The following is a 13,423-nucleotide window of genomic DNA, read 5'->3' on the forward strand; positions in this document are numbered from 1 at the left end:
ACAAAAATTCAACAAAAATGTGACAAAAATTCAACAAAAATTCAACAAAAATGTGACAAAAATTCAACAAAAATGTGACAAAAATTCAACAAAAATGTGACAAAAATGTGACAAAAATGCGACAAAAATTCAACATAAATTCAACATAAATTCAACATAAATTCAACAAAAATGTGACAAAAATGTGACAAAAATTCAACAAAAATTCAACAAAAATGTGACAAAAATTCAACAAAAATTAAACAAAAATTCAACATAAATTCAACAAAAATGTGACAAAAATTCAACAAAAATGTGACAAAAATTCAACAAAAATTCAACAAAAATTCAACAAAAATTAAACAAAAATTCAACAAAAATGTGACAAAAATTCAACAAAAATTCAACAAAAATTCAACAAAAATTCAACAAAAATTCAACATAAATTCAACAAAAATTCAACAAAAATGTGACAAAAATTCAACAAAAACTCAACAAAAAAATTACAAAAAAAAAACATAAAAAAGGTGACACAACACAGCAACAACGTGAGGAAAAAGATCAGTTTTGTGGGTCTTAGCTTTCAAATGAGGTGTTACGCAGGCCTATAGCCAAAGAGGACAGAAGGCATTTGGTTTAGGCGGGTGGTAAGAGGTTAAAAACAAAGGGGAAAAAAACAATGGCTAAATAAAATTAGTCAAATTAAGAACAAACGGTGGCACTTTAGTAAAACAACACACACATGCTCCAATAAAATAACAGGCTAATAATAATAATAATACAAAATGATCTATAAGAGTGTTCCGGCAAATGTTCATCAGACAAAACTCCAAACCACAGCTCAATCCTTTGGTAAAAGACCTTGAAGGGAGAATTGCCACTTTGTCAAAAATAAAACCAATAAAATAAATAATAGGAAGTAATATTTTTCGCTCTAAAGCAGACCAAAAAAGCTATCGCCCGAACAGGGACTTGAACCCTGGACCCTCAGATTAAAAGTCTGATGCTCTACCGACTGAGCTATCCGGGCTCTACACACGTACTTTTTCAATCCTTTTTTGAGTGCTAACCCCTTTTCACAACAACAACGGCCTGTTTGTTTAGCTTTGTTACGTACGAAGTCGTTGTTTACGGCAGGTTTCTTCTCCAGAATCACTATCGACAAACAGCGGTTTTCTGTTCAGAGCGGCGTTAGCTTACATGCTACATAAACAAAGAAGCTAACTCTCGTGCAGCAGCTAAACACGGTTTGTCTAAGCAGGAAAAACATTGATACGTGAAAACTTAACAAATGTACCTCCAGTAGAAGAGTGTGTTTTTGTTTTTGTCAATTTAAGGCCTTTAGTACGAGGGACAACACATACGGGACATCATCGTTTTGCAAGGACGGACAAAATACATTGAGCAATTTTGACTTATTGTGAAATATACCCAGAATATACTTGCATTATATTACAGAGCTGCTTCTCGTCTAGCACTGTGATATTTTATGCTGCACGTTGTCCAACCTTTCAGTCTATGCTTTCAGTCTGAGTGTTTCGCTCATGTCGTCAAGTCACCACAAGATGGCGACAAAAGCCTGCGAAAATGCTGCAAACGCCACGTGCTCTTTAGAATCAGAACCAGTGTTTGTAAACAGGTTCACAAACAATGATTTTTGTGGGCCGGGCTGGTCAGAGTCCGAGTCCGCCCCTGGATTCGTTTGATCCAGGGTTAGTGGCAAGATGTTCCACCTTTCATAGCTCTGTAGACAAAAGTGCTTTTGAGAAAATGTGTATTTGCTTTGGGAATGAAAAACCGTCCTTCTGATGCAGGTCTAGTGTTAATGTGACTCTCTGTTGTTTTTAAATTGACTAAATAAAAACATTGGATTATTGAGTTTTAAATTTTAATACATAAAGAATAATAAAATAAGATGAGATAAAAAAAAAAAAGTAAAATAGGACGACAACAATTGACACATTGTGCAATAGAGCAGATTACAGTCTGTGCTGAGTTATTAGGTCTTTATCGTTCATGAGTCTGACGGCGATGGGCAAAATGTCCAAGTGTCCAAATGTCCAAGATCTATGGGTGTGGATGGACCGTAGCCTCCTGCCTGAGGGGAGGGGGGTGAATAGTCCATGTCCAGGGTGAGAAGGGTCAGCAGTGATCCGACCCACACGCCTCCGGGTCCTGTAGAGATGGATCATCCTCTCAGCAGCAGCAGCACAATGCACTGCAGTCGATGCTTATCATAAAACAAGCAAAAAATAAAAAAATGTAGTAGTGCTGATAAAGGTTCACAGCTATTCTGTCATAAATTCAAAACCACCAGGGGCGGACTGGCCATATGTCCATTCTGGAAGAACACAGAAGGGCCACCGGTCCCGCCTTAACCGAGCTTTCCCCAAATCTAAAAGCTAAAAAGAAAAGCATCAAAATAGCGACAAAAAAGAGGATGAAAACAAAACAAAAATGTGCCGGAAAAGCAACAAAAACGCGACAACAAAGCAACGAAAAGGCCACAAAAAAACGTGACAAAACCATAACAAAAGAATGATGGAAAAAATGTGACAAAAAAGTGACAAAAACACGACAAAAAGCCACAAAAAGTAATGAAGAAACAACAAAACTATGACGAAAAAAGCGGCGACTTGACAAAAAGTCACAATCACTTTGTAGGTCTCAGCTTTCAAATGAGGCGTTACACTGTTGCTCTCCAGCTGAGAAGCTAGGGCTGTGCAATTAATCGAAATTCGATTACGATTTCGATTACAACAGTAAACGATTACACAATTAGCATAATCGCAAAAAATCGATTATAATGTTTTTTTTTTCTTCTTTTTTTCACTTTTTTTTCCAAATTTTTAATTTTGGGATTTTTGTATTTTTTTTGATGGATTTTTGTAATTTTTTTGATGGATTTTTGTAATTTTTTTGATGGATTTTTGTAATTTTTATGATGGATTTTTGTCACTTTTTAGCTGGATTTTTGTCTTTTTTCTGCTGGATTTTAGTCTTTTTTTTTGATGGATTTTTGTCTTTTTTTATGGATTTTTGTCACTTTTTTGCTGGATTTTTGTCACTTTTTTGATGGATTTTTGTCTTTTTTTTTGATGGATTTTTGTCATTTTTTTATGGATTTTTGTCACTTTTTTGCTGGATTTTTGTCACTTTTTTGCTGGATCCGCCCCTGAAAACCACTAACCGCAAACAAAAACACCACACAAATTAATCATAATCTGTCAATAAATATCTGATAGCCATGCCACAATAAAAATGCTATTATTATGGTTAATTTATAAAGGGAAAGATAGATAGAGGGGGAAAAAACACGTTCCGCTTTGCTCGTTTTATTTTGAAAAGACGCACAGCTAGCCGGAAGTCGAGGTGCGACGCAAATTATCCTTAGAAAAGATGATGGATCTCCTCAAAAATGGATGCTGCGTCAAGAAAACATGTCTCTTTCATTTTTGCAGCTATTAGATTGTCGAGAGGACGCGTATTATTAACGTATTAACACGCATGGCCAAAATACCTGCGCGTGGTCCGTCGCCTGCACGTTTTCCCGGTAAGTCTGTTGTCGTTAGCTGTTATTAAATCATCATCATTGTCAATATTTGTACATTTTCTTACCCCATGAAGAAAATAGTGCTCGATATCCAGCTATATATCAAGAGAATATCGATAATTTTACGAAAACAAAGCATAATTGAAGTTTTATCGTTATAATACTGCCGGCGGCAAACAGGTGGCGCTGCGTAAAACCAACGCGTAAAAACAATGCGTAAAACCAAGACGCGAAATGGTGAATCCATCGTTTCCCACTTTGGTTCGCCTTTATTTTGGGGGTTTCCAGGGAGTGCAACAAGTGGCTCCGTGGCGCAATGGATAGCGCATTGGACTTCTAGTTGACACTTGAGCAGTGATTCAAAGGTTGTGGGTTCGAGTCCCACCGGAGTCGCATTTTTTGACCGGTGCCATAAAGACGCACGCGGCAAAAATCAAACGTAGCGGTGTAGTGTTTTTTTGTAACTTATTAAGAATTAGCATATATTAGAATACACTGTTTTTAATCATGTATCACAGGAAATTGAAGTTTTTGATGATCTTCTCTACTTGTCCTAAAAAAAAGATTCTATAGGAAGGATAAGACAAACCAGATTTAGACTCTGGCTGTTGATGGGACAGTTTTAAAGCGATTTTCCTAAATTTAATTCTCTTTTTTTTTATTTTCAGGACATGTTTCAGCTGCATGTGAGGGATCACCATGGGGTGAAACTACAAAAAAACTACAAAAATGTGACAAAAAAACTACAAAAATGTGACAAAAAAACTACAATAATGTGACAAAAAAAACTACAAAAATGTGACAAAAAAACTACAATAATGTGACAAAAAAATTACAAAAATGTGACAAAAAAACTACAATAATGTGACAAAAAAATTAGAAAAATGTGACAAAAAAATTAGAAAAATGTGACAAAACAAATACAAAAATATGACAAAAAATGTACAAAGATGTGGAGGAAAATGGACAATGTGATGGAAAAAGTGATTAAAAAAAGTGACCGTAACCTCCAGTCAAGAAGTTTTTAGATTTGGGTAAAGCTAATCTGGAGAAAATGTCGGTTCAGGCCGTGCTAGAGACCGGGCCAACAATACCCCTCGCTCTGAACTTCTCAAGACTAGCTCCAGAACAAGAAGTCCTAACCGTAATTGTTTCTCTACAGAGTATAATCGTTGTGCTTCAAAGATGAAAGAAATACTCAATAAACACTGGCATGTGCTTCAAGCAGAGCCATCTTTGGAGGGCATATGTAAAAACCTACCAAAATTTGCAGGGCGAAGCCAGAGGAAACTCTGGTGGAGGCCCGCAGCGGTCCTGACGTGCAAATCGGTCGTCTGACCTGGGTATAAGTCACACTGGGTATAAGGCACACTCAAAAAACACATCCTAGATGTCAATCAATTTGATTTTTCGGATGAAAATCTTTATTCATAGTGTTGGGCAATGTGTTGAGAACAAAATAACATAAGAATGATAAATGGAAATCATATTCTCAGCCCCTGGAGGTCTGGATCCAAAATTATAGTCAAAATCAAAGTGACAAATCAGGTCACTGGTTGATCCAAATTCTGTAGAAATTCGAAACGAGTCTGTATCATCCTCAGTCGTGTGTGTGGCCTCCACGTGCCTGAATGCACTCCCTACAACGCCTGGGCATGCTCCTGATGAGACCACGGATGTCCTCCTGAGGGATCTCCTCCCAGACCTGGATTAGAGCATCAGTCAGCTCCTGGACAGTCTGTGGTGCGACGTGGCGTTGATGGATGGACCGAGACATGATGTCCCAGATGTGCTCTATTGGATTTAAGTCTGGGGAACGGGCAGGCCAGTCCAGAACATCAATACCTTCATCATGCAGGACCTGCTGACACACTCTTGCCACATGTGGCCTGGCATTATCAGGCATCAGAAGGAACCCAGGGCCCACAGCACCAGCATATGGTCTTACAATAGGTCTGAGGATCTCATCCTGGTCCCCAATGCCAGTCAGGGAACCTCTGGCTCGCACATGGAGGGCTGTGCGGCCTCCAATGAAATGCCTCCCCAGACCATCACTGACCCACCACCAAACCGGTCATGCTGGATGATGTTGCAGCAGCAGAACGTTCTCCAGGGCGTCTCCAGACACTGTCACGTCTGTCACATGTGCTCAGGGTGAACCTGCTCTCATCCGTGAAGAGCACAGGGCACCATTGGCCAATCTGCCAATCGCTGTGTTCTCGGGCAAATGCCAATCGGGCTGCACGGTGTTGGGCAGTAAGCACCGGCCCAACGCCCTCATACCACCCTCATACCCCCCTCATACCCCCCTCATACCCCCCTCATACCTCCCTCATACCCCCCTCATACCACTCTCATACCCCCCTCATACCACTCTCATACCCCCCTCATACCCCCCTCATACCTCCCTCATACCCCCCTCATACCACTCTCATACCCCCCTCATACCCCCCTCATACCTCCCTCATACCCCCCTCATACCACTCTCATACCCCCCTCATACCACCCTCATACCCCCCTCATACCGCCCTCATACCGCCCTCATACCGCCCTCATACCGCCCTCATACCACCCTCATACCCCCCTCATACCACCCTCATACCCCCCTCATACCGCCCTCATACCGCCCTCATACCGCCCTCATACCACCCTCATACCACCCTCATACCCCCCTCATACCACCCTCATACCACCCTCATACCACCCTCATACCCCCTCATACCCCCCTCATACCCCCCTCATACCCCCCTCATACCACCCTCATACCCCCCTCATACCCCCCTCATACCACCCTCATACCACCCTCATACCCCCCTCATACCCCCCTCATACCCCCCTCATACCACCCTCATACCCCCCTCATACCCCCCTCATACCACCCTCATACCCCCCTCATACCACCCTCATACCACCCTCATACCCCCCTCATACCCCCCTCATACCACCCTCATACCCCCCTCATACCCCCCTCATACCACCCTCATACCCCCCTCATACCACCCTCATACCCCCCTCATACCCCCCTCATACCACCCTCATACCACCCTCATACCCCCCTCATACCCCCCTCATACCACCCTCATACCACCCTCATACCACCCTCATACCACCCTCATACCCCCCTCATACCACCCTCATACCCCCCTCATACCCCCCTCATACCACCCTCATACCACCCTCATACCCCCCTCATACCCCCCTCATACCCCCCTCATACCCCCCTCATACCACCCTCATACCACCCTCATACCCCCCTCATACCCCCCTCATACCCCCCTCATACCCCCCTCATACCACCCTCATACCCCCCTCATACCACCCTCATACCCCCCTCATACCCCCCTCATACCACCCTCATACCACCCTCATACCCCCCTCATACCCCCCTCATACCACCCTCATACCACCCTCATACCCCCCTCATACCACCCTCATACCCCCCTCATACCCCCCTCATACCACCCTCATACCACCCTCATACCCCCTCACACCCCCCTCATGGAGTCGGTTTCTGACCGTTTGAGGACCAACATGCACATTTGTGGCCCTCTGGAGGTCATTTTGTAGGGCTCGGGCAGTGCTTCTCCTGTTTCTCCGTGCACAGATGAGCAGATAGCGGTCCTGCTGCTGGGTTGTTGACCTCGGTCGCCCCCCCCAGGTCTCCTGGTGGACTGGCCTGTCTCCTGGTATCTCCTCCAGGCTCTGGACACTGCGCTGGGAGACACAGCAAACCTTCTTACCACAGCATGAATGGACGTGCCATTTTGGATGAGCATCACTCCCTGAGCAGCTTCTGTGGGCTGTAGATGCTCCTCATGATACCTCTAGTGGTGAGAACACTGGACAAATGCAAAAGTGTTCCAAAAATACGGTACAAAGGATGAAGACAGGGAGATGGTCTGTGGTCACCACCTGCAAAACCATTCCTCTTTTGGAGTGATCTTGCTAATTGCCGCTCATTTCCACCTGTGTCTGTTTAATTTCCACAACACCAAGTGAAACTGATTCACAATAAGCGTGGCTTCCTCACAGGACAGTCTGATATCCCAGAAATTTGACTGACTTGGAGTTACATTGTGTTTTTTGAGTGTGCCCTAAGTTTTTGTGAGCAGTGTATATTTAAAAATGTGACAAAAAAGTGAGAAAACGTTGATGAAAAAGTGACAAAAATTTTACGAAAAATGACAAAAATTTGACGAAAAAGTGATAAGAATTTGACACAAAAAAAATGTGAATAATTTGATGAAAAAGTGACAAAAAAGTCACGAAAATTTGAACAAAAATGAGACGACTGACCAACAAAAAAAGTGATGAAAAAAAATCTGACGTGAGGATAAAGATCAATTTAGTTTTGTAGGTCTTAGCTTTCAAATGAGGCGTTACACTGGCCTACAGGATTTGGGTGAAGCTGAACTGGAGAAAATGCTCTCGGTTCAGGCGGGAGTTAAGAGGTTAATAAATAGGTTTTATGCACAGAAAAAGTATTTTGGGGGATTTTTTTTTCCCTCAGCCCTAACTAAAATATCTTCCCACGGCTCTGTAACCAAATAAAGAAATATGTGAATACTTCTGTCTGGATATATACGAATTATTGATGTGTTTTTCTAAAATCTGTCCAGTATTATCTGTACTTTTACTCAAGTAACCAAACCAAACATCAAACCTGCATTTCTTCACATCGTTGCGTTTTCAAACAAAGCCACGTCGGCCAAACCTGATCTCATATATAAGCGTTTATTTTTTGTTCAAAATAAAACTTTACAATGAGGCATTTGGGCACATCTCAGATTCAGGACAAAAACATTTGGTACAAGAGAGAGCAGAGAGTTCAGGCCTGGGATTATGAGTCTGTGTTTTCTTTCCCGGTTGCCGTCCCACGCCTGACTCCTGCAGACGAGAGTATAGCGGAGCATAGTGATCATGTGACCGAACAGTAGGTCCTGGGTTCGCGGGGCACTGGGGAGACTTCAAGGCTTTTTTCGATGGGACAGAGAACTGCATTGCTGTTTGAAGAAGAAGAGTACGATTATGGCAAAAGGAAGTCATGCTGCAAAGGCCTGGTCGGGTACAACACATCCAAAAAGGTTTAAGTACATTCAACAGCGTACGTTTAAGGTAGAGGCTTGAGGAGCGGAGGGAGATCAGCCGAAACATTACGACCACCTGCGGATGAGGATGCTCAGCCTGGACCGAACAGGGAACCAGTGCTTTAACGATACTTAATTTTATTCTTCAAATAACTTTACGCTGTTTGTTGTCTGGACCTGTAAAAAGGTTTATTGTGACCCCCGTCTGAAGCGAGCACAAACAGAGGATGAAAACGCAACAGAACCGTGACAAAAAAGTGATGAAAAAGTGACAAAAATGCAACAAAAAGCAACAAAAGAGCAACGAAAAGTGGCAAAAATGCAATGGAGGAAAAAAGGCAAAAAAGTTACAACACAGCGAGGAAAAAGAACCATTTAGACCAGTTTTGTAGGTCTTAGCTTTCAAATAAGGCGTTACACTGGCTTATAAGCTGTGAGCTCTCCGGTCAAGAAGCGTTTAGGTTTGGGTAAAGCAGAATTGGAGACAATGTGCTCAGTTAAGGTGGAAGTTAAGAGGTTATTCATCATCTTTAAAGCTACACCGTGTAACATTTCTAACAATATAGAGCAGAGGTCACTAAACAGTGGGCCTCGGTCCGGATCTGGACCCGTGCGCCGGCCGATTCGGATCCGAATCCTTGGATCCGAACTTTGGACCCAACCCTGAATCCCTGAATCTCTGACTGCACTGGACTAAAACTAATATTGATTTAAGTCAACTTTACATTTAAATCCTTGTATTCAAACACACATTATCACATTCTCTGCTTCGTGGAGCTTCTCGTGCATGAACAAAGCACAGACCTGCTCCTTTGGCAGTGAAGTTAAAAGATATGGGGATGGTTTTGTGAGTCGACAAAACATCAGAAAACGAAAGTCAATGAAATAAACACTGGTACCAGAGAGTAGTACTATAGATGATTGTTTCCCCAAAGACTAAACCAGGTCTAATCCATGAATGAACCAAGTATTTTCTTAGGAATAAACCAGGACTGAAGCTTCTCTCTCCAGTCGTCTCAGAAAATCACTTCACTCTGGTCGTAATGTTTCGGCTGATCAGGGGCTGAAAGCTTACGAACAATACTCTGAATGTCCACCTATAGAAAGCTCATTCATTCCTCGCTGATGTCCAAAGCAGATCTGCGATTGGGCGACGCTCTTTGGGGGGAAAAGAAGTTGGAAAAAGGCAAAAAAAAAACTACAACGGAGTCCATGCTCGTCCATCCGGAAGTACCCGTCAACTCGTAACCGTAAGAGTTCCTCAAGAGTCCTCAAGGATTCCTCTCTTGGCAAAATGTACAACATTTATTAAACAAAACAAAAAATGACAAGGTGCTATGTACAAACCCTGAGTGTCGCCTGTGATTTTTTTTTTTAAAGTTTCCTTCGTAAAAAGAAGAAAAAATACAGGCATTTCTTTGATGATCGAGACCAGTCCCTCGAGTCTCTTTCAAAATAAAAGATCCAAAATGTACAAGTTCGTCAAAAGGGGGAGTTCCACCGAGAGGGTTTAACGGGATAGTTTCAGTATTTTGTGAATCTGATGAATGAATATATATAATGTGAAAGCTAGAAACGAGTTGGAGCAGCAGCGAACGACCGTCGCGGCTTGAAAAACTGGCAGAAAAATGAGTAAAAGTAAGAAATCCGGCGTCGCGATGATGTGAATACTTGGGACTATCCCGTTAAAGCTCTGGGCGGGGCTTTTCGTGGGGGGGGGAGGGGTTATCTCGGGGACAGGGGCGCGGCCGCGGCGAAGGCGGCGGAGTTCCGGGGCGAGCCGAACGGGGACGTGGGCGAGAGGCGGCGGGGGCTGGCCAGGAGGTCGCCGTTGTGCAGTTTCCATAGCAACTCCTCGTTCTCCATCGACAGGCGCTTGTTCACTTTGGACTCTTTCTGGAGCGTCTGCTGGAGGATGGCCTGCTCGGACGACAGCTGCCTGCAGGGGGAGACAGAGAGGGGCACGTGTTTAGGTTTTTTAGATTATTTGAATGTAATGAAATCCACCAGTTTGTTTCGCTGGATGAAAATACAGCAATATCAGAAAGGACATTGAGTTTAGACGGGCTGTGATGAAAATTACTAATGTGACTTATCATTCAATAAATGACACATTTTCGGTCTCAATATTTATTGTCTGTGCATTTATTTACATTTTTTGTCACATTTTCTTTATCTATTGCACTAAGTAGGATATACACGATCGCTCAAAAGTTTGGGATCATGAACACATTGAGTGCCAAAAATGGAAAAAACATTTTTTTTATTTTTTTATTACAAAATTAGACACTGTTATACACCTTATGTGTGTTTTGGTAGCTCTGTGATGAACAGAAGTGAAGATGACGACCAAAAACTCAAAAATCTGGACATTTCATATATTATTGCGTTTCTTTTCTTTCTTTTTTCACTCTGAGGGGGCGTGGTTTTGCGTAGCGAACAGCTGTAAACCCGACACTTCTCTCTCGCTCTCTGGAGCGCGTTTCAGTCCCATGGAAAGATCGAGAAGATTGGATTTTTTTTTTAAATGGTTAAAAGTCCAAGGACCGCTGAGAAACATCCTGTTAAAGTCTTTAATCCGAGAACCAGGCTGTTTAAATGCACATGCCATAAATAACGATCGACATGTGGTGTTTCAAAACATGTCAACAATGTTGTTGTTGAAAATTGATTTGAAACTGAGATATTTAGACATTTACCTCTTCACAGAACGTTTGTGTCAGAGGAGCGAGGAGGAGAGAGGAGTTAATCAGAAAGGAGATTATCTCCGTTTCTAGGAAAAAAGTCAGTGATTTTGATCAAAACCAGCCTCTGTTTAGCTTAGATTTCTCAGGAACCGAGGGACGTAATATTGAACTGTTACTGAGAGCTTAGAGTCTTGTCTTTCAAACGAGCCTCAGCCTGTGTCCACAGCTATAACAGAGAATACGCCGTGGTGCTACAAATATCATGAAAAATGGTCTGGATTGACTCAATGTGTTAAAATGTCCTTAATTTTTTTTTAAAGAAAAGCACTGCTTTTTCAATGACATTAAATTGATCAGAAATAAAGTATCACAAATACAGTAAATTGTTTATGTTGTGAATGCCTATTCTAGCTGGAAACGGGTGATTTTTAAAGGAAAACCTACACAAGTGCAGAGGCGCATTTCTAGCAACCATTGCTCCAGTGTCTAATGGTACATCGTGTTAAAGGGAAACTGATGATTAGAAAACCCTGGTGCATGTATGCTAGCACTGCTGAGAACTGTTGTGCTGATTAGAGAAGCTACAGACCTGGCCTGGGTCGTGGATATCATTGTACTTCCTGTTTTAGTGGGATATTTTAAGATGAAAAACTTTTCAAAAAAAGCTACTGTCATTTTTAAGCTTTAGAGTTAGAATTTGTGCCGTTTAAGGGTCTTCAATAACATCCATATCGCAACAAGTCTCTGTATTTTTATTTGGTAGAAAACACATCCATAAATTTGCAGTTTTTTTTAACTGAGGGAGGAGAGAGAGCAGTTCTTTTCGCCCTTTGTTTATATTTTCTATAATCTAGCAACACAATGTCCCGTACTTGGAGAGAGCGGCGTGCCGGTCCATCCGCGCCCTGTAGTCCTCGTTCTCCTGCTGCACTTTGGTCAGACACTCCTCCAGCTTAAGGTTCGACTCCGACTGAAACAACACGAGGGATTAGTTTCACCTGATGATTGGAATCACGTGGCACCGCTGTGAAAGCGAAACGCACCAGCTTGTCCATCTCCATGAGCTTCTTCTCTTTCTGATGCAGCTGGTTGTTCTTGATCTCCAGAACCACCTTCAGACTCTCCAGCTCCTGCTCCAGGTACAGCGTGTGGGAATCCTTCTGAGGAGGACACAAACAATATGAACAACAGAATCCCATAATCCGCCTTTGTCACGCATTGTGCTGGTCGTTACTGTAGATAAGAGCGAATGATAAAGACAAGTCGAATTAGCCGATCTCAAAGGCGATTGTATTGTTAAGCAAACACAGTGGGGGGGTCGGGACGCACTGGGGGGGTCGCAAGATGAGTTTGAGACAATATTTTTGACATTTCTGACATTGAATTTGATGTAATTCTGATTGAAAACAGCATATTTTAGTGAAATTAGGCCAAATATCAAAATACAGCATCCAAACTAACAGTATTAAACCAGATTTTAAATGTTTTGCACCTTAAATTATTATAAATGCTTAAGGCAAGGCAAGTTTATTTGTAGAGCACAATTCATACACAAGGCAATTCAAAGTGCTTCACAGTTGAAAACAAATAGAATCAATAAAAACATCAACATAAAATTAATCAATTACAGTAAAAGGCGAGAGTGCAGATAAAATACTTTCAGTCATATGCATCGGTAAAAAGAACTGTTTTCAGCCTGGATTTGAACATTGTCAGAGTTGAGGCCTGTCTCACATCCTCGTGAAGACTGTTCCAGATTTTAGCTGCATGAAACTGAAACACAGCCTCACTGTGTTTAGTCCTGACTCTGGGAACCGCCAGGAGGCCCCTCCCTGAAGTTCTCAGGGCCCGAGATGGTTCATACGGCTGTAACATGTCAGAGATGTACTTTGGTGCTAAACCATGAAAAGACTTGTAACAAGCAGAGCTGTTTTAAAGTCTATTCTCTGAGTGACAGGAAGCCAGTGCAGAGACCGGAGCACTGGACTAATATGGTCGTATTTCCTGGTTCTTAGGTTAGTAGGCCGTTACAGTAGTCTAACCAGCTGGAGACAAATGCATGGATAAGTCTCTCTAAGTCTGGTTTTGACACTATTCCTCTGATCTTAGCCATGTTT

At 42.2% G+C, this 13,423-nt stretch overlaps 1 protein-coding gene across 2 annotated transcripts in view; it reads right to left on the minus strand.

Moving 5' to 3' along the window:
• Nucleotides 1-10,281: 10,281 nt before the first annotated feature.
• The window catches only part of LOC306960796 (uncharacterized protein), a 130,176-nt gene continuing 127,034 nt past the window's right edge, over nt 10,282-13,423 (minus strand). For both annotated transcript variants that reach the window (XM_079553352.1, XM_079553351.1), the window contains 3 exons: nt 12,350-12,466; nt 12,179-12,276; nt 10,282-10,558 (listed from right to left, as the gene is read on the minus strand). In XM_079553352.1, the coding sequence (XP_079409478.1) occupies nt 10,345-10,558; nt 12,179-12,276; nt 12,350-12,466 (429 nt within the window). In that variant the 3' untranslated portion in view covers nt 10,282-10,344. The remainder of the gene's footprint in view (nt 10,559-12,178; nt 12,277-12,349; nt 12,467-13,423) is intronic.

This window comes from Gobius niger (genome assembly GCF_951799975.1).
Source record: "Gobius niger genome assembly, chromosome: 3".
NCBI classification, from domain to species: Eukaryota; Metazoa; Chordata; class Actinopteri; order Gobiiformes; family Gobiidae; genus Gobius; species Gobius niger.